This window comes from Vespula vulgaris, chromosome 20 (assembly GCF_905475345.1).
Source record: "Vespula vulgaris chromosome 20, iyVesVulg1.1, whole genome shotgun sequence".
NCBI lineage: Eukaryota > Metazoa > Arthropoda > Insecta > Hymenoptera > Vespidae > Vespula > Vespula vulgaris.
In genome coordinates this window covers 3,227,423-3,254,783 of record NC_066605.1, presented here as the reverse complement: position 1 = coordinate 3,254,783, position 27,361 = coordinate 3,227,423, and the positions used below count along the sequence as shown (strand labels likewise).

The window sequence follows — 27,361 nt, the reverse complement described above, 5'->3', positions numbered from 1 at the left end:
AATTAATGTTTCTTGTATTTTTTTTTTTTATTTTCAATTTTTTTTTTCTTATTTTTCTTTTTTTTTTTTTTCTTTTAACTGAACAGCTTATTATGCGGACTGTTGAAACATTAAAGAACTAAACGTATAACCAATTCTATTGAAAAAAATTCATTTTAATCTCAGTCGTTAATTAATGTTTCCTGTATATTTTTTATTATTTTTTTACTTTTTATTTTTTTTTCATTTCCTTCTTTTTTTAACGGACTAACTACCAATTAATAACCATTTATACTATATATAGATTTTTGAAACATTAGACAATACACAAACATATAACGAGCTCTTGATCTTCGAGTTTGAAGGCCACGATTTTTACATAATCAATAATTTATTAAACGTAAATGATCGATCCATAATTTATTCGATAATTTTTCATATATCTTCGGGAGAAGAAAAAATAGCTTTACATAAGAGAACGATATCGAAGAAATCATAAATCTTGATTTATACGATTCGTCAAACGTATTCATGAATTATAGTATTATATTATATATTATAATTTATAATTTATAATCCTATATTATTTTCAAGGTTTTGGGTTTAAAATAATATCAAGTTCATTTTGATACATTCAAATCCCCATATACATATACACACACATATATATATATATATATATATATATATATACATATATACATACACACAATATAGATACAATAGAACAAGGAAAAGTTTAACATATGTATGATAGTCATCGTTCAGAGATTGATAAAACAAATATGTGATTCTCATACTTTTATTCTACTCTTGTGTTGTCTTTCGTTTTAACGAACGTATATATCCAATACACACATATATATATATATATATACATGTGCATAGAACATACACACAAACATATACACACATATTTATGTCCCTCCTCATCGTTTCTCCTTCTCTTCCTTCTCTTTCTCTTCTACGTAACAGAGACCGTTCGAAAGTATAAAAGATACGAGCTGGACGACGAACGACCACGAGTTTTCGCTATATTCTCGATCATGACGAAACCCAGTGACAACCGTTCTCTTCTCTTCGAGAAATTCGCGTTATTATTTCTCCTTACCATCGTTTCAATTAACGCGAAAAAGGAATGCGATCTTAACAATTGTCCTGGACCATTGAAGTATTATGAAAATTTGGATTGCAAGCCTGTTTATGAGAAAGAAGGAGATTGCTGTGCCATTCGTTATGACTGTGATCATTTAAAATTGAGATCTAAGAATAAGTGTTACGTTAATGGACATGAATATTCGATCGGTGAACATCTGAAGGAAGAGGATAGCAATCCTTGTGATATTGGTTGCATCTGTCGACAAGGATTAGACGATATAGCTTCCTTCGTATGTGCAGTAGTCGATTGTTTCCATGGTCCGCAAAATCCAAATTGTTATTTCAAACATTCACCGGACAATTGTTGTCCCGGACCGGAAGTTTGTGTAAATGATTTAAAGGATAGAGCGACCTGTATGGTTGACGGTAAATTGTATTACGATGGTGATTACTTCACAGTCGAATCTGATCCTGATTTGAATTGCAATTGTCAACCCGGTTACAAAGGTGAAAATGTTGAACCATTTTGCAAGAAACCAAATCATCCATATTGCAGTCCAGACTTTCGTAGCGCTTATGATATTTATAATAACTGTGCACCGGTTTATTACGATAATCAATCTCCTCAAACGGGTTGTAATCTTTCGACGAGATGTCAGAATGCCAATGACACTGTCATTCATAATCACGAGGAAGCAAAACATGCAGGAGAAGACGAAGATGATACTATGTTGTGTAAATTTGGTAATTTGAAAATGCATTTAGGTGACGAATTGAATCAACCTGCCAATGAATTCACATGTATGAAATGTTTGTGCGAGGTACCACCAATACCAACATGTCAATATCTTCCACCAACCGAGAAATGTAACTAATTAAGAAACGTATAATTTGATATAATTATACGAGAAAATATGTATTATCGACTTTGTCTAATCCTTTAAACTGTAACACACTCGGAAATCCATCTTCCTTCCTCTCTCTCCATATTCCTCTGCTACCACTATACCAAAAAAAAAATTAACAGAAAAAGTAAACAGTTGTATAATAAATAAATGCATATATAATAAAATTATGTATATACAGTATATTTGTATGTTGTTGGACAAAATTACTTAATACATACAAAAATATATTAATCGTTATTTACGAAGTATGTATCTCTTGTACGATTTGACATTAATTAATTGAAATTAATTAATCATAAATTTTTTGATTTTTATTCTATATCAAAGTAATTTTATGTTTATCGACTTTGATTTATTTTTCAAAAAGAAAAAGGTGATTTGCTTTTATTTCCAATATCAAACAGTATCATATATGTTGTATAATACTTTTTGGAGATATAAGAACAAAAAAAAAAAAAAAAAAAAAGAAAAAGAACATATGTACCTTGCAAATATTTGTTCGTATAACTTCTTCTTATTCAAAAATCAATAATGTTCGTTTTTTCTCAAACGATAGAGTAAATTAAAGTACACAGGTTTATCGAATAAAGCTTTTCGATATTTGTGAAGGATTTGGAGAAAAAAAGAAAGAAAAGAAACAAGACCGACATTTTATGTTATATTAACATTTTTCATTTTCTTAAATTAAATATATTTCAAGAGGAAAAAAACGAAAAAGAAAATAACAGTCACTTCTATTTACTTGATCAGTATTTTTATCAATTAATGATAATTGTTTCATAAAATAAATATATATCGATAAATATAAAATAAATAATCGATATATATAATAATTTATATATATATAATAATTAATATATATAATAATTTATATATTTATATATATATCGATTATTTATTTTATATTTATCGATAAATATTTATATATATATATAAATAATTTTAGTATAAATAATTTTAAATGTCAGAATTGCATCATTATCAAAATTTATTTGTAAATTATCGGTTATACGTGTTTAGAAATATCATTGTCAATAAATAACATTAAAAAAATACACACACACAGAAAGACTCGAAAGAAAAAAGAAATTATCTCCCACGTATTAACGATGTCTCACGTAATCTTCTGAATTTCCGTGTTCCGCGTATATTTTCTTCTTTTATGAGAATGATTTATGTCGTGAGAATTTATCGTTGCGAGAGATTTAGAACAGTGGCATACACAGATAGATAGAACGAAGAATAAACAAGGAAACGTAAGATCTTCAATGGATTTCACATATTTTTAGATCTCGCAGAAGAATGTTCTCGCCATTCGCTATTTTGCAATCGAGCGAGTAGCACGATTCTTTCTCGCGCGAAACGATGCATATCTACATCAGAGGAAGGCATACCCAAGATTTTTGCTAAAGTTTCGTAAACTCTTTAAAAGATTTAGCAATAACAGTTGTTCCTTAGTATTTTGTAATATTCTTTGTGTAAAAGTAACAACAGAATGTGTCCTTTAGTAACATTGTATCTTTTAATCTGTTGCAATCACTTTTACGAAATTTATCGTAGATTTTTTATAGTTTCTTTCTTTTTTTAATAATTTATGATTTTGTGTGTGTGTGTGATTGTATATTTTGATCGATGATTTTTAGCAACTATTTTTTGTCGTATCAATGTTACATTTAAATATTTACTTGTAATTAGAACTAATTATAAATTTAATTGAAGTGAGTGAATTAAGATAATATAGATTTTATTTAGAATTTTTCAAAACTATCGATAACTTATTTCATAACTTTTTGCATTTATATTTAAACGTACTTTTAAGTTTTTGAACGCAGTAGGTTTTTTAATTAATCATATTCTATTAAGGGATCATTACAATATATGTATTTGTGTGTGTATATAATTTAATTGGTTTTTTGTCGATTGGATAGTTATACGTAAAGAAGATACTTACATATTTTCCGTATGTAACTTTATGACAATACATCGAGCTTTTTGTGGCCTGTCGAGTGAGTTTTTCTCAAATATTACTTCTCACGCTACATAATTTGTTGTACTTCTCATGTGTATCAATTTAAACAGAATTTAATAGATAAAATATTTTTTTAATTTCTTTATCGAGAAATATATATTTAGATACATTTATTAGAAATTTTAGTGAACAATTTTTTTGACGGAATTGAAATATTTCTAATCTTCCGTTTAAAAATTCAAAATACATATTTCTATTTTTTATCGTCAATAATGAAAATTTTGAATTAGTGAAAAAAATAATTTTTCCTCTTATATATGTGTGTGTGTGTGTGTGTGTGTGTATGTGTGTAGAAAAATAGATTTTTTCAAAATTAATCAAGGAATATATTAAATAAATTAAGAAAATTTTTGGAGGTTTTAATCAACTTCCTTATTTTTAAAAATTATAATATCTATTACAGCATTATTCATTGTTAATAAAATATATATATATATATATATATATATATATATATATATAGTTTATATATATACACATACATACACACACACACATACATATATAAACATATCTTATATATTTATTAAACAGTTTGTTTAACAAAATTACATACCAAGTTTGTTATAATACCAATTACTATACCAAATACGTGATCTATAAATATTTTTCTCGAAAATAAATACTCCCTATCTATATTTTTTCTTTTTTTTTCCAATCTTTCTTTCCATTTTTTTGTTGTTTAACTATCGCACAACAAAATGTGTATTCCACTTTTTCTTAACGATATTTAACCAATTAAATGTTGCACGTCGGCACGAATCGAGAGTAGATTATGATCGCAAAGAAGCGTGAGGCGAAACGATCTAAAGATGTCGACGTTAACGCGTTGCCAGCCATTCTCTCCTCTCTCTCTCTCTTTCTCCTTCCCTCTCTCTCTCTCTCTCTCTCTCTCTCTCTCTCTCTCTCTCTCTCTCTCTCTCTCTTTCTTTCTCTTTCTTTCTCATAGCTATTAACAATTATAATTATGCGCACGGAATTATGGTCGAACGGCCGCGTGAATGCGAAGAAAGTCAGTGCAAACTCGGAGAACGATTCTACAAGGAGCTGTATATATTCCATGCTGAGAGACGGAACGATATGGGAAGAACTTGTAGTAGATAGAGAAACGTGAAACGAAGGAAACGAGAGAGAAAGATAGAGAATGAGAATGAGAGAGAAAGAGAGAGAGACAAGATTCGCGTTGCATCGCCGGTTGCAACCAATTTGCGTACTTCTATAAATACAGGTACCGGTGCAGCGGCGCTCGAGTACCGAAGGAAATCTTCCTAGGCGGTTTAGCATAGCTTGTATATCGTAGTATACATAATGCATGAGTTCTCTCCGTTCTCTATGTACCTATATATACATATACACAAATCTATATATAAATATGTATGTGTGTGTATCTACTTGTGTACGATGTATATAGCGTTGAAGATCGAGCCTTGTCTTTCTCGTGTTGCTAAAGACTTTCCTCATTCTTTTTCTCCCTCTATCGTTTTAATTCTCTACCTTATCTATCATTTCCTCTATCTTCGTCTCTCTCTCTCTCTCTCTCTCTCTCTCTCTCTCTCTCTGTCTTTCTTTCTTTCTCTATCATTTTAATTTTCTCCCTTACCTATCTTTTTTTCATCTTGGTCCTTGCTTCTTCTCTATCTCCTATTCCGTCTCTCTGTCTCATATTATTTCTCTCTTTTTCTCTCTTTACCTTTATCTCTCTGTCTCTTACTGCTTCTCTCTCTCTCTCTCTTTTTCTCATTATTTTTCTCTCTCTATTTCTCTCTCTATCTTTGCTTAGTCTCTTACTGTTTCTTTCTCTCTCTCTCTCTCTCTCTTTAACTTTTCTGTTTGTCCCCTTCTCTTTCTGTCTGCTGCCTCCTACTGTTTCTCTCTCTCTCTCTTTTTCTTACTATTTCTTTGTCTCTCTCTGATTACTTCTCTCTCTCTCTCTCTCTCTCTTAGCTCTGTATCTTTGTCTCTCTCTCTCTCTCTCTCTCTTTCATTTTCTGTCTCCATCTTTGTCTCTGTCTCTTAGTGTTCCTCTCTTTCTTTCTCTCTCCATTTTGTTTCTTTGTCTCCTACTAACGCTCTTTCTCTCTCTCTCTCTCTCCTTATCACTATTTCTCTATGATTGTTTCTCTCTCCTTCCTTTCCCTTTCTCTCACTGTTTCTCTCTATTTATCTTTCTCTGTCTGTCTCACTATTTCACTCTCTTTTCTTCTCTCTCTTTCACAACCTATCTCCTTCTTCCTTTCCCTCTCCTTCTCTCATTGTTTCTCTCTATCTATCTTTCTCTTTCTCTCTCACTATTTCAGTCTCTTTTTCTCTCTTTCTTTTACAACCTGTCTCCTTCTTCCTTTCTCTTTCTTTTTCTCTTTTTTAGTATTTCGCTTTTTCTCGTCACTCTTTATACATACATACACACACACACATATATATATATATGTTTTCTTTCTTTACTTTTATTTTTATTTCTATCTTGTTCTGACTTGTTCTCCCTATATCTTTCATTCTCTCTCACTTTCTCTTTCACTCGCTCTCTTTTTCTCTCTCCTCTTTCTTTATTATGTTCATTGTTTCTCTTTCTTTATTTTCATTCCTATCTGTGTGTACTTTATTCCGTTTTTGCTTCTTATCTCTCTCTCTCTCTCTCTCTCTCTCTCTCTCTCTCTCTCTCTCTATCTCTATCTTATTCTATATCTCTGTCTTTCGCTTTTTCTGTCTCTCTCATTATTCCTAATTTTTATTATTTTTTCTGCGTTCTCACTTTATTTGTTCTCTGTCTTCGTCTTTGCTGCTAATTATTTATCTCCCTCTTTCTCTCCCTCTCTTACTCCCTCACTCCCTCCCTCTCCCTCCCCCTCTCTCTCAGTGACTTTCCGCGTCTATCTCATTCTACCTTCTCTTTGTCTCTTTTCCGATCTATCTAGCTCTGCTATCGGTCTGCCTGTTTGTTGTCTCTTTCTATATCTTTCTCTTTCTCCCTTTCTCTCTTTCTATCTGTTCATCTCTTTCTCTGTCTAGTTATCCATCTCTCTTTTTCTCTTGTTTCTTCCGTAGCTTGATCGAAGAATCAATTAATTAGTATTTATCAGACACTGAATCCTATAGAATCACGATAGACACATCGTTATCTTCATCTTACTTCAGTAACGCAGCCGTTTCTTCGATTTTTTTTTGATTTTTCTATTATTTATAGGTAGTAGCAGTAATACCTCTCTCTCTCTCTCTCTCTCTCTCTCTTCCTCTCTCTTTCTCTCTTCCACTTTAAATACCCTTGCCACAATGACTCCTATAAGTTAAGCCAGTCGATTTTCCGGGAATAGAGATTTTTTTTCACATCTTATGGGAAGATTTGATCGTTTAGAATATACCATGGTGCTGGTACCGTAATGCCCGTTAGAAAGTGCCGGCCAAGCTATCTCTATAATTTACGGAAATGATTTATAAGATACTCGTGAAAGATACCAACCGATTTTATGAATGCATGCGTGTTTCTCTTCTCTTATATATCCCTAGAAGGAGAATGATAAATTCCTCACAAGGATTTACCCTATCGGGAAAATCTAATGAACCTTTTATAGTTATTAATCTAATCTATTGTATCTATCAATTTACATATATACATGTGATATGTAATTGTCGACGAAGTAATACGAACATGTTATTATCACTTACATTATTATCATACACGACTTTACGCGCGAAATTTTTCTTTTTGAGAACAATCTAATATTTAATATTCGATTAAATAACTCTATAATATTTTATTCAATTAATCATGTTCAAGTTCAACTGTTTCTTAGAAATGTTAATAAAAAAAAGAAAAAAAAAGAGAAAGAAACAATTTGCAAAGTCACGTTAATCTCGAGATAGAGAGTGATCCTTTGTAAACACACAAATTGATTCCAAGAGGTCGTAAGGGTTCGATTTATCTCGTAAATCCATGGATCGCGATTCGAGGATTTCAAGAGAAGCGTTTTCTATCGTTCTAGCATGCATATGCATGTGCCTACTGCGTGTACGACGTTGCTGTTAGACAACAGATAGAAAATAACTGCCAATTAACGTAAGTCCCCTTAGGGAGAAAACTCGGTTACGCGTATGTAGGTACATAAGTCCTTTGTATGTATGTATATATCCGTACGAGTATATAGTATATATCTTTGTATAACATGGGCTATAACATGGGCTCGTGCAATACACTATGCAAAAATTGTCCCAGTATTCTTATAACGCTCTGTGCAATTTTATATTCTCACAATGTCGTCATACATTATATTATACAGTGTATATAGGGTGTTCAATTTAATTTAATCCAAGTTTTGTAATGATAAAAAAATAAAATCTTAGACTATATTCTTATATTATATAATATTATTATATTATACACTATTGTAGTCTTATATTATATTATAGACTTAACTTCTTATATATTATAATCTTAAATATAATCTTAGAGAAAACTGTATTGTTTGGAGAATGAAGTGTAATGATATAGAAATTATTATTATTATTATTATTATTATTATTATTATTTTTTTTTTTTTCCAAAATCATTTTTTAAAGATATCAAAGAGTTGCTAACGATGGTTGTTTTTTTTTCATAATGGTATAGTATAATTTTGTTGTAATATTATAGTTCATAAATTAATAAATCTTAGTTTATAAATAAATAAAGTTTATAAAAAAAATATCTCTCGAAGGTTATTCTTTTTTGAATTTTCAGATAACATTTAAGGAAAATAAAAAACATTTTTATTGAAAAAGATGTAATAATTTTATAGATACATTTTTCATGTAAAGATACATTAGAACCTATAATTTTCATCTGAAAGATAGATTACCATTATTCAATGTTACACAAATCATAGTAAATGCTACAAAGGATGTATTTTCCTATTAATACGTTTTCTAACACTACGTAACAACTATGTTAACACTCTTACGATAAGACGTACAATCAGAGATTGCAATACTAGTTCGAAAGTATCTACTAAGATTGCAGCACGTGTCCTAATAATTATGTTCTATTATATCCTTTACGGTAGTATATTATTCATGATAAATATTGTTTTCTTATTTTAACTCTAAGAAAAATAAAAAATTGACAGAATTATTTGTTTTATTTATTTTGTAATTTGTAATTTATTATGATTAATAGAATACTTGACATAATTAAAAAAAAAAGAAACGAAATACGTATTTTGCTTTTTGTTCATATTTGTTTATATTTCCAACACGTTGCATTTAAATGAATAAATTTAATAGTAATACTTTTCTTATTTGGACGAAATTTTTTCGAACGATATCAAATAAAATGATATTTCCCGAAGTTATTTTTTTTTTGTATAAATTATTGTACTATGGTAATTAAAATATATCGTTTCATTTAAAAAAATAAAAAAGAAACGTATTACTATAAGATCTTACGAAAGTGACATTGAAAAAAGTAATTTTCTTATTACTGTATTTTCGAAAAAAACAATTTCGTCTTTAAACGTACTCCTATATCGTCAAAAACCAACAATGATATTTAACATATTTATTAATGATTATGTTAAATATGACACCTTGTATCACGTAACTCTGAACCAAAAAAAATTTTTATGATCAAGCGTTCTCAATATTTTTAGTGAAATTTTATGATTTTTTGTAAATGAAATTTTTTTTTCATTCGCCAACTTTATAACGGGTGGCTCGAAAGTTCCAGATCATTTACAAAAAAAAAATCAAATTACTCCTTTCAGACTCTTCAGACTTATTGTTAGGCTTGTTGTTTTTTTTATTAATATTTGAAAAAAGATGGATTTGAAATAAAATGGTTTTGGATAAAAAATAATTGATTTAAAAAAAGAAAAGGAAATTGTTTATTGGTATGATATATATATATATATATATATATATATATAAATATATAAAAAAAAATATATATATATATATGACATAATATATATAATATATACAATATATATTTATATATATATATTCATACATATAATACATACCATATGTTATATGTGTTATATGGGGGGAGCAACCATACAACGTGTACGTATTAGAAATTGATGACTCATTGTTCGTTTCCCATACATAAACCCTCTTCTTGTCTTATCTAGCATAAAATCAGATAATTTTCATTGGAATAGTATACCTATGAGAAATGTCGCAGCTGACGTTCGATAGAAAGCTTTCAAACAAAATAAAAAATATCCTATTTATTTCCATGATAATGATTAGGGAACATTAAATTATTATAATATTAATAATATTAGATTATTAGATTATAATTATACACACGTGTGTATATGTATGAAAGCTAATTAGTTAATATTAGAATTAATAATCTATCTTCAACAAGTCTATCGATTTAACAGATATTACAAAAAAAAGAAAAAAGAAAGAAGAATTTTCTTTCTCGTAACTATTTTTTATAATGAATTTAATTTTATAATAATAAATAAAACAAGAATGACATATTTAATAATATTTCTTTCTGTAATAGATAATTCTTTTAATCATTGTAAAGCATATGTTATACTTGAAAAAAGAAAGATTTATTCTTTATTATCTTGAATGATTTTAATTTTATAAGAATAAAAAAGAAAAAAAAAATAATTTATTTAATAATTATTATTTTCAGTCATTATGAAACAACATCGTGTAAATGAATAGAATTGTTTATTTGTTATTATTTTTAATACATACGTTTAATTTTACAATAATAAAATAAAACAAAAACATTACTTTTGATTAATATTATTGTAATATTTATTATTTCAGTTACTGTAAAACGAGAGATCCAAAATCCATCATCCAGATTTATTTGCATATCGAAAGAACGGTAAGTTATTAAAACGAAAATATAATAATATTACAACAAAAATATTACTACACTCGATTTCAATTCGAAGTTAAATTCTTTTTTCGTTAAATTCGATATATTTATTGTTTCTATAATTTTCTCCGTTTTATTGCGATCTCGACTCGTAATATCATTGGCTACTCGCTCTGATTTATTATTATTACTAACATATATTTTTTATTACAACAGCCTACTTATCCAATAAATTTATAGCATATCATGGATATCGAGAAATGTAGTTCTATAAAATCGACATTTTATTTATTTATTTATTTTTTTCCTCATTTCTTTTCGACTAACATTTTATTTCATTCGTGAAATAGTGTCATAGAAATTATGTTCCACCATTCCACAAGTTAGAAGTCATAATGTTTATTGATCCGGTTTGAAATAGATAAGAAGACCGTCGTTAGAGTTGGTCAATTCGATCGACCGATCGATCGATCGATTGGTGGTAGCCCGATTTTCTCGTTTGATCGGTTTTCGTGTCTCCCATAGTGAAAGTCCTTCTTCCGGCTGGCATATTTCCCAGTGATCATGCAGAAATCCGGTTCTTACGGTAATTGAAAACCACCATGCGAAGCGAGCAACAGCAAACGTAGAAACATCATTTCTCTCTCTGTGTGTATGTATATGTATATATTATACATATATGTGTGTACAAACGTGCGCGGGCGCGCGCGCAGGTGCATCGATCGTATGTTCCAAGTACCAACCGATAAATAATTTATGAACGGCTTCGCGTGCTCGAGAAAAGTGAATGAAACCGTTCTTACGCATTACGATTACATCTGTGACGATTTAACCGAACAACTATGAAACACTCTCATTCTAGTTTCTAACTCGATCTAACGATCGACTTGGTTGCTCGGTTACTCTTTAAGCCTTTAAGCGACAATTACTACAGAGAGTCTCTAAGCGTAAAGCAAGAGTTTATTACCCTTGCTCTTGCGTCTGATAATTAACCTTTTGACCTCTCTACGATATACGATACTGTAAGGAGAAGATTAACGCAAGATTGAAAATCGAAATAGCGTACATGTACACCGAGATGCATTAATAGAGAGAATACCTGACCGTTTCTCCCTTAGAGTTTGCCATGTTTCCTTTTCCATTTGTATTCTTTTAGCCCTTTTACTCTATCATTAAAGTTGTTTAGTGGTTCTCAATTCGCTTTAATCATTTTTTTTTTTTTACGATTGTTCTTATTAATTATTTTTTGTTAACAACATTTTTTAATCGATGAAGAATATCGTTTTTTCTTTTCAATTCATTTTCGTTGAATAATTTTTGTTAATAATAAGATTGTACTAAATATACTGTATATTGAGTGAATGATAAAAATAATAGAACGGATCAAGGACAAATGTTTTTTCTTCCACGATCGACATTTTTGTCTTTTATTATTTCTTTGTTTGTTTCTTTGATTAAGTTATTTCTAATTGTTTATTAGTATTATTTGTGAATTATATTATTATTAATTATTTTTAATTCACCTTTGTAATTATCCTCATGTAATTATTCTTATTAATTATTTCTTATTAGAATTTTCAATTATTATTTTTCAAAATTTTTTATTAATTTTTTTATTGAATAATTTTTGTCAATGTATATATTGTAATAAAAATTGTATATATTGCTTTTACATCGAATGATAAGAATAATAGAACGATTTGATGACAAATTTTTTATCGTTTATTGACTCTTTCACTCTGTCATTAGATTATTATTGATTCTCAATTCACGTAAATATTAAAACGTAACAATAATATTCAAATATTTATTAAAGTAACAATATTTTTCTGTTAAAAATGTATCATATAAATGGAATGATAAGAATATATTGAGAACCTATACTTATCCTCGTAGTCAATACTTATATCTTTTGTTGATCTTCTGATTTTTTCATTAGATTGATTGTTGTTCTCAATTTAAGTAAATATTAGAATTTTTATTAATAATATATTAATATTAAAAATATATCATATGAATAGAACGATAAATAAGAATTGAGAACCAATATTTCTCTTAGCGAATACTTGCATCTGTTGATTTTGATTTTCTGATTAGATTATTTGTGGTTCTCAACTCACATAAATATTCCAATTTTTACTTACAATATATTTATATTAATAATATATTTTATGGATAAAATAGTACGAATGAATAGAGAACTAATTTTTTCTTTGACATTTGGCACTTTTGTCTATTATTATCGTTTCTAATTATTCGTAGTTCTCAATTTATATAAACTGATATTTATAAACTAATATTTACGTGAATTGTAAATCGTGATAAGTATTGTTTAATATATATTATAAGTAATATCAGAATAAGTATGTTTATGTGTGTTAGAATAATTAATGCTAAAATTTTTAGTAATTATTTACAAATAACTGCTATCATTAACTTGTTGTTTCTATAGAAAAAGAAACTACTTTTAATAAACTATTTATTAAAATTTATTGATACTTTTCACTCTAAAATAGAACCATAAAAATAATATATAATGCAAAAATTTTTGCCATTAAAAATTAACCCTGAAACACGTGATTCTATATTAGGGACACGTATTTACATAATTTATTTCAAAATGATAATTATCAAAATTTATAATCAACAAAATTAAAAATTTATTAATTATTAATTAATAAATGAGTAACATTAAATGAATAATATGAAATTAGCAATAAATAAATAATATTAAAACTATATAACAACATTATATTCATCTTTTTCTTACATGAACATACTTTTCGTCTTCAGAATTATAATCGTCAATCATATCTTGAATCGCAAAGGGTTTGTATGCTCGCAGATGTACACGTAACGTACGTCGAAAGATATAGGGTGTACAAAACGTCATGAACTAACCGAAAAGAGGTAACAGAGTTATTCAATTACTGATATAGTTATCCAATTGTTTACCGTTTTTAATAAATTACATGTATTTGTTTTATTGTTTTAATTTGATTAGTACATTTAATTGACATTTGATTTTTTATTTTTGTTAATTTCGACTGAAACTACTCGTTAAATATCTCATTAATTTTCCTTTCCATTATTCATCACTCACCTAATTTACAACGATAATTTGTTCTGCATAATTTGTTGCGAGAATCAGCAAACTAAAAAAAAGTGAAAAGAAATAAACAGAAGTAAAAACATAAAATATGATTTTCACTCTATTTCAAAGAATATTTTCGATTGGATTATTAAAAAAAAAAGAAAATTAAAAAGAATAAAAATAAAAGTAAAACTGAATACCATTAGGCTAAAATAAAAACGTGTAATTTATTTTTCACGTCATTAGAATGTTCTCAATCGGATTATTTGAAAAAAAAAAATTAGAAAGAATAAAGAGAAAAATAAAAATAAATACCATTAGACAACAATAAAAACGTATAATGAAATTTTCACGTCATTAGAATATTTTCGATCGAATTGTTGAAAAAAATAAATTTAGAAAAAACAAAAACGAAATAAAAACCATTAAAAAAAAATAAAAACGTAAAATGTGATTTTCACTGCATTAGAATGTTCTCGATCGAATAATTAAAAAAAAGAAAAATACGTTTTCCAGCAAAAAGCAATTACTATCCAACTGTTTCTCAATTAAAAAAAAAAAGAAAAAAGTAAAAAATATATAACCATCAATTACAAAAATCAAACTATTACAAACGCAAAAGCATTGATTAATCGTACAACGATATACATAAGACTTATTTTTCTTATCGGAACGATCCTCCCAGAAAATCAGCAGTTACGTTCGTTTGATCCGTGACACCCTTTACAGGACACCGATTTATAAAACAAAGACAACGAGTAGAAATTTCACGGGGAACGGACAACAGAAGGATTCCGATTCCGTAGAATCTTTTTTCTTCCATCCTTGGTGTTACCGCTCGGTGTTTACCATAAAAAAAAAGAAGAAACAAAAAAAACAACAAGAAAAAAGAAAACAAGAAGGAAGAAAACAAGGAAGGAAAAAAAACAAAGCGTTTAAAAAGAATTAAAAAAAAATCCTCCTTCACCGGGCCCGTTGCCTCTCCCTCCCACCTCCCCCTCGACCCGACTGTTTCAGACCCTCCCTGTCTCCAACCCCGCCCCATCCACCGATCGAGAAAGAGGAAAGACAGTAGGAAAAGGAAGAAGGGTGACGAAGGATCGCGCGTTCGACCGGGACTATCGTCGATCGGTCGCGCGAGTTTGTCGTTGAAAACTGAAACTGTTGGTTTGTGTTGACCATAGGTGTATAAGGAGATAACGACTTTGCCGGGTGCAGATCGCAACGTAGATTTATCTGGCTCGACGAGCACCGGACTCTTTCCCCATCGGCTATTCCTCCTTCTTCTCCTTCTCCTTCTCCTTCCCCTCCTTCTCCTTCTCCTTCTCCTCCTTCTTCATCACTACCACCACCACTTCTACCACCTTCTTTTCCCCCACCATTACCACCCCATCTCTTACTCCTACTCCTCCTATTCCTCTTTCTCTTCTTTTTCTTCTACCCGGTCTTTGTAATCGCACGGCGGTCCTCTCTGAATTCCGAATGCGATGAGAAAGAGTAAGAGAGGGGTAAGGGAGGGGTAAGGAATGGTAAGAGCTAAGAAAGGGTGCTGACGAACGTAGAGACATGAAGAAGGAAGGGGTAAAGAGGGATGGTGACGAACTCAGAGAAGTGAAAGAGGAAAGGAGTAAAGAAGGATGGTGACGAACGCTGAGAAGTGACGGAGGAAGATTCAGGAGTAAAGGGACGACGGAAGGACATGGAGAACGAGCCAAAGAAAAGGGAGGAAGAGAAACGAAAAAGAAAGAAAGAAAGAAAGAACAAATAAATAAAAAGATATAAGGGAAAGACTACTCCGATTCAGATCAGAATTCTCTACGTTTTAGCAAGATTTACGAATTCATTTTAGATTCGGACAAGTTTCGATTATTTCCTTCTCGGATTATTCTTTGGGACGATTGTGAATTCGTTGAACGTAAGGAAAAATTTTTAAGTACGTAGATCTCGACTGAATTGTATATGATTTGTTTTTTTTTTGTTTTTTCTTTTCTTTTTTTTTTTTTATTATGGAGTATAAAAAATTTCAAATGGTAAATCTATCGAGTGAATTCATAGAAATCTATTTAGATTGTAGGATAGTATATTACAAAGGAATGTTGCTAAACGCTAAAGTAAACAAGTTGTTTAAATTGTCCTTGTTTAGAAAAATTCCGTCAATATCGAAATTTTTATAAATGAAAATACTTGATCTATTCATTTACATATATACATACATACATACATACATACATACATACATACATATATATATATATATATATATATATATATATATATTATATATTTTATATACATTTTGTATTATTTTATATATGTTTATGTATATATATAAATATATTAATCTGAATATATGGAAAATTCCGACATTACTTATCCAACTGAAATATAACTTTACGATAATACAATTCTACGACATAAAAATTATAAGAAAGAAAATAAAAAATATAATATATATGAAATATCTCAAATAATACAATATTAACATTTCTCCCCTATGTCACTCTTCTTTTTCAAGAATAAAGCTCTCGAAGATTATACCAACCGCGTGAGCGGAATAATCATTGAAGGGAAGAGATGTGACGCGACAACGAAGACAACTTTTGTCCGATCCTTCGGCACGTGGCTTTGATACGTAGAGGACGATACGCGAGTGGACTACCAGATGCCATCCTCTATCGTGTTTCATACAAATGGAATTTCTATGGGATTTTCTAGGGAACGTTTTACAGGTCGGCAAAGGATTACTCAAACTCAAAAGCTCCGAAAAATTCATATTCATTGGTGCACTAAGTCATTAATTTCAGTTATTACAAAATAATATCTAATCAAATCTTTTGAAAAGAACGTAACGATCATCATGAAACCCAAGATCATAACACGATAATACGGAAAATTAAAAGCAAAATAAAGCAAAGGTTGTAAAAGAAGAGTGACCATGTTTCTTCTTTTTCTTTCTTTTCTTTTTTTTATATATTTTAAAAATCTTTTCTCTCAAAGGAGAGTTAAAGAGGTAACACTCTTAAACCTAACAACAGGTTGCATCGTTGGAAAAGGCGTCTCTACAAATGGAAGACGTCTAACTCTCCCTCTCTCTCTCTCTCTCTCTCTCTCTCTCTCTCTCTTTCTCTTTCTCTTTCTCTCTCTAACTCTCTGGTTGAATCGATACCTATAATTTCAGGATACCGCATATCCCGTGTGGTGCTACTACTATAAGAACGTTGCTAGGTAAAATACTACGTATGGTTTTGCTCGTGCAGTGTATAGCTTCGAGCTCAGATCGAAACTTATTCAAGCAGGTAGTAGTAGGTCTTTCGGTCTGTCGGTTTCTCGGTCGGTCGGTTGGTTGGTCGGTTGGTTGGTCGGTTGGTTGGTCGGTTGGTCGGTTGGTTGGTTGCCCAACGAAAATTACTTCGAAACGATACCCGAGGTAGTCATCGTCGCTCATTTTCGTTTCTTACACGCGCGAACTAATTTATGAAAATGTTCGATCTCCGCCTCTCTACGAGGCCGAACTTTATACTACTGATTTCTACGAGCACAAAACAAAAACGAAATCTATTTCACTCAGATTTGTGTCGGTCGATCATTTTTCTTTTTTTTCTATATCTTTTCTTTTTCATTTATTTATTCATAAGTATATTTTATTCGGGCGATTGGAAGAACATATAGTAGATATTTTAAAAATTGTTTTCTTGAGTTGAATAAAAGAAAGTTGTATGTATTCTTGTCTTTTGTATTTTTTTCTTTTTTTTTGTCTTTTTTGTTTTTGTCGTTTTAATTTTTTTATATTTGACGATAGTAGGATAACGAGAATATATCGAATTTTATATTAATCAATATTAATCAATGATAAGTTAATAAGAAATTTTATAGTGATTTTTGAATTCATCATTTAAATTGTTTAAATATGAATAGTGATTAATATCTATGAAGAAACAACAAATGACAAAAATATAGAAAGTGATATTTCACTTGATCTAATAAAACCTAATAAAAACTATCGAGATTTCTTTATTGCATTGATCAATTTGACAAGTAATTGCAAAAAAATAGAAAAACTGTTAATTTATCATTCATTTTACTTTATTGAATTTTTTAATAATAAATAAATAAAAACAGGTTTTAATTAATACTTTGTTAACATAATTATTATTTCATTCTTCATAAAACAATTTATAAATTTATCACTACGACGATCATTTTAAAAATACATATACCTAAGTATAATTTGCAAATATTTTTTCAAATAGAATATTTAACGTGACAACGGTTTTGAATTATCAATAAACCATAAGAAACTTAAAAATTATTTACTATTGAGTATAGTATAAAAAATGTTAACTTTATAACATTTTTTCTAATAATGATCGAAAGATAAAAAATCTGTAATTTTGAGAATTTTGATGTATTAAACGATAATAACATTAATACGTATTTTATCAAAAGATATAATTAGCAAATATTTCTTCAAATATAATATTTAACATAATAATCATTTCGAACTATGAACAAACTACAAGCAATTTAATAATTGTTTGACACTGTGAATAATAAACATTAAAATAAACATTTTTCTAATAATAATCAAAGAATATAAAATTTGAAATTCATCATTTTTACGATTTACCTATATCTAACATTAACAATAGATAACTTAATAATATATAATAAATAATCGTTAATTCGTACCTTGCAAAAATAATATAATTACAAAACACTTTTTCAAAAAGAATATTTAATATGAAAATAATATCATACCAGCGATTGAAAAATTTATTCACATACAGATGCATCGAGCATAACATTTAAGTAATAAAACATCTGTGATAAAATGCGACGTGTTAACGTAACATATAGTTCGGTATTCGGCAATGACAATCATTGCCTTTGGAATTCGAGCACGGTGACTGTAATTTCGAGACATTCGGCGGAGTCCTTGCGCCTGCAATTTCATGCCGCGTTAAGAAACTGATCGAAAAGCCGTGGGCTACGAATTCAACATGTGGAAGAAGGGAGGAAGGGAGGGAGGGGAGTTAGGAGGGTAGAGAAGGGGGGATACACCTGTGGCCTTCCCGAAATGCATCTCAAAATGAAAGGAGAGTAAGAAAAAAAAAAAGAAAAAAAAAGGAAAAAAAAAGAGAAAAGAAAAGATAAGATAGATAGAAAGAGAAAGACGACGGGGTGGAGTTTTAAAGGCGGGTAGAGATTTACAAAAAAAAATAAAAAAATAAAAAATTAAAAGAAAGAGAAAACGAAGAGAAAAAGAAATTTCGAGCCCTTTTCGAAGACGAGGCGGCGAGGATCGTTAAGCGATCGCAATTTCCGCCGATCGACGAGTCGCCCTCGTCATCCTCGAGGCGCGGAATGCCGACGTCGCGAGTAACTAACTAAGTACGAGCCGATACGCGTTTTCATCCTGCATAATGAACGATCCATCGTACGGTGGTTCGTGTTTTCGTTGAATCACCATTCCTCGATGGTACCTCGATGGCTCGTTCCGATTAACTAAAATCGTTCGATTCTTTATATACGTCCTTTATATTTTTAACGATTGTTCTTAATAACGAGTTGAGGGATCAATTTCGTTTGGAAAACAAAGATGTTTATTTGAAACGTTTAAGAGATACAAGTGATAATCAAATGGATTATTTCAAACGTGATACTTCGTTTTCTTCTGATTAATTCAAATCGTTCGATTTATACATCCTTTATATTTTTAATCGTTTCTTGATACGTTCTTTATATTTTTAATCATTTAGGGATGCAGGTAAAAACTGAATGAATTATTTTAATTGTGATATTACGGTTCGTACCGGTTAATTAAAATCCTTTGATTCCTTATACGTCATTTATATTTTTAAGGATTATTCTTAATAATCAGTTGGGGGATCAATTTCGTTTGGAAAACAAAGATGTTTATGTGAAATGTTTAAGAGATACAAGTAATAATCAAATGGATTATTTGAAACGTGATACTTCGGTTTCTTCCGATTAAATAAAATCATACATTTCTTTTATATTTTTAATCATTTAGGAATATAGGTAAAGATTGAATGAATCATCTCAAACGTGATACTTCCGTTTCTTCCGATTAATTAAATTAATACGTTTCTTTACAAATTTTTTATATTTTTAACTGATTTAATTATACAAGGATAATTCTAAATATATTTTTAAAATAATTTTTAATTAGTTACTGGATCAATATTAATTAGTTATTAGATCAACTTCGTTTAGGAAACAAAGACGTTACGTTCATTTTTTAAGACGTACGAATGATATCCGAATGAATTATATCAAACGTTTTTGAGTAACTCTTCGTTCATTGAGTCCATTCCGCGTATTAATTACAGAGATAAATTTCACTCGTGCGAAAAGATTTTAAATCGAACTCGGTAAGTAAGTAAGTACTTCTTACGTGCATGGGATTCGCACGCGACTGAAAATATTGTTTCCTTTTGAAAGGCAAAGTTATAGCGCGTGTACGCGCGTACACACATACACACACATACACACACGCACGAAAAAACACGCACAAGTTATCGTTTAACGTACAAATTGCTTGGAAGACTAAGTCCTTCGTCGTTAATGACCAAATGGCACGCCAAGTGGTTGAACTCGATCCTCTAACTGGGCGTACTATTGCGCTAACTAGAACCCTCCCCTCCCCCTCCCCCCCCCCTCCCTCTTCATCTTCATCTTCTTTGCTACATCTCATCTTTCAGGGTCAAAGAGTTGAACTCATAGATTTATGTATATCTCGTGTGAAAATAGAAAGAAGGGAAGAAAGAAAGAGAAACAGGAAAAAAATTTTCTAACATGGATTAGAAAATTAATTTCGAATCCGGAAATAAAAAGAAATCTCATTTTATTTATTTAATCGTATTGAACTATGTCGCCGTGTTAATTTTTATCTATTTTATTTATTTCCTGGATATTTTTATTAATTAATGGAAAAATATTTTGTATGATAAATGGTCGATATTTTTATTAATTCATGAAAAAATATTTTGTGTAATAAATGGTCGATATTTATTTGATTAATATTTTCATTAATTCATAGAAAAATATTTTGTTTGATAAATAGTCAATACACATACACATACACATATGAATACTTTGATCAACACAAATAATTAAGTGTCAAAGTTGTGTCACATCTATTATCATATTACTTATAGATATTTTATTACAAGAAATTAACCATTTATTTAAAATACTGACCCAATAACTATCATTCCTTAATTGTCACTTTAACGCAGATTTCTGAATGATATTATTCAAAGATAATATCTACATCCCATACTTATCGTCATCATCATCATCATCATCATTAATATTATTATTATTATTATTAAAATTATTATTTTTATGTTGCTACAGAAAGAAAGATATTTAAATCAGTTTCTATTAAATCGATCAAAGCATTCCAGAATCTAAAGGATAACTCGTGCAGCCGTTAGAATCATCATCGTTCTTAGTTCACTTAGGGGACTCACGTGGCTCGTGCGTGCCGATTTGAATGCGAGTTAAACGAAGATTTATGCGGTGGCACGTAAATATAAACAACAATATGCAATCCCCGCCTCATTGTCCCGAGCGAACAAGGCGCGAGAGCTGACCAATGCGAACTAATAAGCACGGCGCACCACAAAGATATCCTTTTGCTCTTCTTCTTCGACGGAACTTGAACATACATATATATACACTGATCTACACACACACACATTTACATATCTACTGTCTCTATGTATATACGTAAGTATATACGTATGTGTGTATACGTGTATATGTCTCGCTACCGCACCTCTCAAGACTAATCGACCGAGATGCTTCTTAACGAGCGAGCAGCAACCGGATCCGACCAATCCGGACAGTTTCGTCTCCCGCGTTTTTTGCGTTAAAACCAGCCGGAAATTTGTCTGTCGTCGTCTGCCTTAATACATCGTATGTCACAATGTCAGGACGTCGATCCATCCTAAGTACCCAAATACCCAACCCAGACCCAATGAAAACAAAACAACGAAAACAGAACTCGAAAATACGAAGTTTGTTTTCTAACAAACCCACGTGTCACGTTTCGATACGATATTTGCGTTATCCCCTCCATACTATCGCCATTATCAACCCTCTATCACTCCCCTCTCCACAACTCTTCTTAGTAAGAAGAAATTCTTTATCGATCGATATAAAAATTTCATTAACTCGGATTAATCCGAATGATAATCTCGGTGAAGTTATCTCGACCGCCCAAGATGGGATGCTATTTAAAAGGCAATCACCTTGCTCCTCTTCCTTAGTCGTCGTTAGTATTATCCTTGTTGATCTATTCAAGAGATTGCTCGGATAAATCGAAAGAAATATGCTATTCTCGATCATAAGCGATGATAACCGACACAAGAGAGTTCTAATATATGATAGAATTTTCATAAGGCGATATCATCCACGTATCTTCTTTCATTTTAATGATGTAATATAGTCGAAAAGTTTGTTGTTCGATTATCGCACACACACGCACGCACGCATATATACATACGTATGTTATTTATTAACGTTAAAAGAAATAATATTATATACGTTCATTGTTCTAATACTCACGCTCATATCCTCCATGCTGCGTTTTACTACTGACGTCCGAAATAATTTCCCACGGAGATTGTTAAATAACGTAAGATATATAATCGTATACACAAACGGACGTTACAAACGATTCCGTCCTTCTTCTTCGTTATGTCCGTTACCACGGACCGGTTAACACTCACATAACTGAACAATCGTTCATATTGACACGTGTACTACGTTTTTATCGAGGGGAACAAAAGGGAAAAACAAAGAAAAAAAAAGAAACAGAAATGTAAATAAATAAACGGATAAGTAAAACGTTAATCCGATTTGATTGCTGCGCTCGATCGTTCGTTGAACGCGATCACTACATGTCGACGTACGTAAAAAAAAACGAAGAAACAAACGAGACAAAAATCAAGAAATATAATAAGTAAAACCAAATGATTATCCAAATATTTTCTTCCACGATGATGAAATATATATTTTTTCTTATATCCAGTGTTTCTTATATCCAGTTCGGCGATCGATAGATTCGTCCTAAATGCAATCCCTTTCCTTCTTATTTCCCATTCACGCATCAGGCTCGCGATCTCTCGTCGAGATCGTGAAACGGAACGTTGTCAGCTCGACGTACTCGAGAAACATCGACGGCCAGGATGTCCCATGCATCGCGACATTCTGCTACCGTTCATTGAAGTCTCCGAGTTTAATGCTATACGTATCCCCTTATTTTCTTGTTCTTGAACCACTGAATCCAATCGTGAATCCTCGTTGTTGAATCTCAGTATATAAGGATTTTCGATATCGAAACGAAAACTTGATATCTTGGAAAAGTTTGTAATAGTTTTGGAGATAAATAAATTAGAAGAAGGAAAAAGAAATTTATAATAATAATAATAATAATAATAATAATAATAATAACAACAAATGTATACACAACTCAGTTAGAAATAATTTGACCACACGCGAACTGGCATACGTATTTTTTCTGACGTGCGATTTTAAAGAAACGAAAGGATAATAAAAGGAAGGAGAAGAGAAGTGAGCGGAAGAAGTAGAGGATGAAAAAGAGGAAGAAGAAAAAAGTGAAGAACGGGAAGAAGGTGTTGAGGATGGATAAGAAGGATGAGAAGGAGGAGGAGGAAGAAGAAGAAGAAGAAGAAGAAGAAGAAGAGAAGGAGAAAAAGGAAGAAATAAAAGAAGAAGATAGAAGGAAGAAAGACAAAAGGAAGAAGATGACGAGTATCGCGATTATGACGATTAGAATAATTACAATGATAACGACAACGACGGCGACGGCGTAGATGAAGAGGTAGTAATACGAACAAAGAGAAATCATCGAAAGAGCCAAACGCTCGCCGGCTCGAGCTGAAACTCACTGAATCGGTTCTTCTGCTGCTCGGCAGGTCTGCCTTGCGCGCTGCCTTGTGGTGAGGGAGAGTTAGACCGAAGGGAGGGGGAGAGAAACAGGCAGCGCGACGTGTGTATGTTGCGTGAGCGAGTAAGAGTGTGATAGAGAGAATGAGTGAGAGAGAGAGAGAGAGAGAGAGAGAGAGAGAGAGGGTGAAAGAGAGAGAGAGAGAGAGAGAGAGAGAGAGAGAAAGAGAGAGAAGGGGCTAGAAAAAAAGGGAGAAGGTAAGCGAAGCTCCTCTTCCATCCAACCCACCACCGGCTGCCTAGGGGCTTCGACCATTATCTTTCGTCGTAGGTTTCGCTTGACTCGCGTACGAGAGCTTACGGGAGGTGAAACGAAAGGAGGAGCACTCCGTTGGAGGTGGGTAGGACCAGGGTAGGGAACCGTCGAGGGCTTTATTATATTTACGCGAGGCGTTATCGAAGCAATCCAATAATATTGATTCCCTTCTCATCAGAAAGAAAGAGAGAGAAAGAGAGAGAGATTGGCAATCTTGAAGCACGCCCAATCAGTGAAAACCACCCTCTACATTTCGTTACACCTACGCTTATACACCTTACACATACATATATACACATACATATATATATATATATATTGTTATAATTATAATTATTATGTCATTAGTGTTATTGTTATTATTGATAATAATGAGACTTCTGATTTTAATTATTATTATAGGCAATATCTTATTATTATTGATAATAATGTACGAATCGATTAGTGTATATATAATATTTTGTAATAAGAATTTTTCATTTCTTTTTCATTTTATTATCTTTTAAATAGATTTGAATTAACAATAAAACCACTAAAAACATCATTTTCATATTATTGTTATTATATGATTGGATTGGTTAGCATATACCATAATTTATGAATTTATTTATATAATTATATAATATGAATTTATTATTTTAATATTTTTATTAACAATAAAACTGACATTTATTTATGAATTAATTCAAAATTGTTATATATATATATTTTATAATTATTTTATTATCATTATTATTATCGTCAATCATTGTCATTATTATTAGTAATGTTAAATAAATTATTATCCTAAATATACCCTTTACTTTTATTTTACTTCTTATCACTATACTGTTTTATATCTAATTAAATAATATTGTAATTAGTATTTTTTCTCGAATGACTGATATTACTTGCTGTCCAATCCAATACAATACTGTCATTATTATATTAATACTCTTCGTTTAAATTTATTGTTTTTTTATTTAGATATAAACTGCTAAAACAGTAACATTATCGTTCAACCAATTTTATTAATTTCTATAATAATTATAAAAGATAAAATTAAAATTATATAAAAAGATTCCAAGAAATTATGCGACTTTCAGAAAAATCCATTTGTCTTTTTCTGTCTAATACCAGTTTCCTTTCTTTTCTATCTAAACAAAATTTACCATAAGCCTATTCAAAACCCAAACAAACTTCTTTTTCTTCTTTTTTGACACTTTTATATCGCTACCGGAGGGCTCCACTTTCTTCTCTCTGTCTCTTTTTTATTTCTATCAATTCTTTTCTGTCATTTCTTGCTCTTGTTTTTCATCTGGAGGGTGCGATCGAATCACGCGAATTACGCTGGTGGGTCCGATCTCTTTCGAACGTTATTCCTATGTCGCTGGAAGTGTTATCGTGGTTGGTGGGTGGTTCGTAAATCCGAAGAATTGCGATCTCGATCGGCAGTAGCGAGAATAAGAGAGTAGCGTATAGGATATGAGGGACGATTTAAGTATGCGGGTTAAGTTCGAATATGTCTTTAATTCTTTTTACTCTCTTTCATAAGGGTTAGACCAGTTATGTTTTGTTCTTTCATAGGCGAGAGTAGATTTGATGGTGGTTTGTTGCAAGGTCATTTTGAATTTCTTTTTTACTTTTTTTTTATAGGATTTATCAGCCTCTTTATGTAACCGTAAAGTGATTATGCTGTCTTCGCAATTGTTTTCGGAAGATTACGATTAGTATTTACTTTATAAATCGATTTTTTTGAAATTTCTTTTTTATTTTATCAACGTTATTTTTGATTTTGTTTAATGAAGGTATTTCAAGATTTATCAGTTTATCAAATTATAAATATCGGTAACATGATTTGTCTAAATCTTTTTTAGAGAATCGTTATTTTTCATATATTTTAGATTTTTATTTGATTGGCATCAACCTTGCATTTTTTTACGATGAAATTATTTAGGGATTTATTAGCCTATTTAAGTGCTGACAGCGTGGTTTGTATAGCCCTTTACGAGTGATTATGATTCGTATTTATTTTCTAAATCGATTTAAACAATTTTTTTTTTTTTAATTTATCAACGTTATTCTTAATTTTGTCTGATAAAAATATTTAAGGATTTATCAGTTTATCTAATTATAAGTATTGGTGACGAGATTTGTCTAGGTTTAGTTCAGAAAATCGTTATTTTTTATATATTTAACATTTTTTATTTGATTGACATTAATCTTGCATTTTTTAATGAAATTATTTAGGAATTTATTAGTCTATTTTTGTACCAAGGTACATTATTTCTTTTCGTATTATGATTTCTTGTTATTCTTGTGCGATTTTATTTTGTATTTGTATTTTATTAATATTAATCTTTTTTCAGTATTAATTTATTTTGTTCAATGGAAACTTTTAAGAATTTATCAGTTGTTTTAATTGTCGAAAACTCGGTTCATTTTTTCAGAAGATTATGATTCATATCTATTTGTTTGAATATTTTTTTTTTTTTTTATTGACATTAATCTTTGTTTCGTCTGATGAAAAATGAAAATATTTAGGTATTTATTAGTTTGTTTAAATGTCAATAACACAGCTTTCATAACCTTTTTTAGAATATTATATTTCGTATTTATTTTTGATTAAAAAAAAGATTTTTTTTATTGATATTATTCTTTATTCTGTCCGGAGAAAATATTTGAAGATTTTTCATTTCGTTTAGGTTCGAGTTACTCCGTTCATATAGCTTCTTTCGTAAGATTATGGTCGTTATTTATTTTCTAATAGATTATTTAGGATCTTTATCTTATCAACGTTAATCTTAATTTTGTCTGATGGAAGCATTTATTTTCTCAAGCAAAGAAAAAATAAAATTTCCAAAGATGTGGCCAAAAAAGGACAAAGAAAAGAAAAATAAATAGAAATAAATATGAATAGAAAAATTATTACCTGATTTTTTTGTTGTCAAGAGGAACGATTTTTTTCTTGTCAAGAGGAACGATTATAAATTAAGAGAGTTTAAGACTTTCATTCGTAATCATTCGATCGATGTATTAAATATACATCGATATGAGAAATATTATTAAGGAAACAATAAAAAAAGAACATTAAGTTTTCATTATACGATTTAATTGGCTTTATATAAGAAGAACGAGATAAAAGATACATTCCTAGTTTTGTATTTTATTGAAGAATTTTCATAGAGAAAACAGT

At 30.1% G+C, this 27,361-nt stretch overlaps 3 protein-coding genes across 4 annotated transcripts in view; 2 read left to right on the top strand and 1 right to left on the bottom strand.

Annotated features, from left to right (window-relative positions):
- Positions 1-23,855, bottom strand: part of LOC127071075 (protein bunched, class 2/F/G isoform-like) — a 142,508-nt gene extending 118,653 nt beyond the window's left edge. Inside the window, exons 1-2 of one of the 2 annotated variants that reach the window (XM_051009940.1) lie at positions 23,767-23,848; positions 22,527-23,317 (exon numbers count right to left, since the gene is read on the bottom strand). In XM_051009940.1, coding sequence (XP_050865897.1) covers positions 22,527-22,541 — 15 coding nt within the window. In that variant the 5' untranslated portion in view covers positions 22,542-23,317; positions 23,767-23,848. Of the gene's footprint in view, positions 1-22,526 lie in introns of both variants that reach the window. The other variant, XM_051009939.1, reaches the window with a different exon arrangement.
- LOC127071080 (L-lactate dehydrogenase-like) overlaps positions 1-27,361 on the top strand; it is a 241,814-nt gene that overhangs the window by 50,687 nt on the left and 163,766 nt on the right. The window contains exon 2 of the mRNA XM_051009946.1: positions 10,780-10,840. The gene's annotated coding sequence lies outside the window, so the exon portion shown is untranslated. The remainder of the gene's footprint in view (positions 1-10,779; positions 10,841-27,361) is intronic.
- On the top strand, positions 990-2,165 carry LOC127071082 (kielin/chordin-like protein). Its single transcript, XM_051009961.1, has one exon. It carries the CDS (start codon positions 1,026-1,028, stop codon positions 1,950-1,952), a length of 927 nt encoding a protein of 308 aa, XP_050865918.1. The 5' UTR covers positions 990-1,025; the 3' UTR covers positions 1,953-2,165.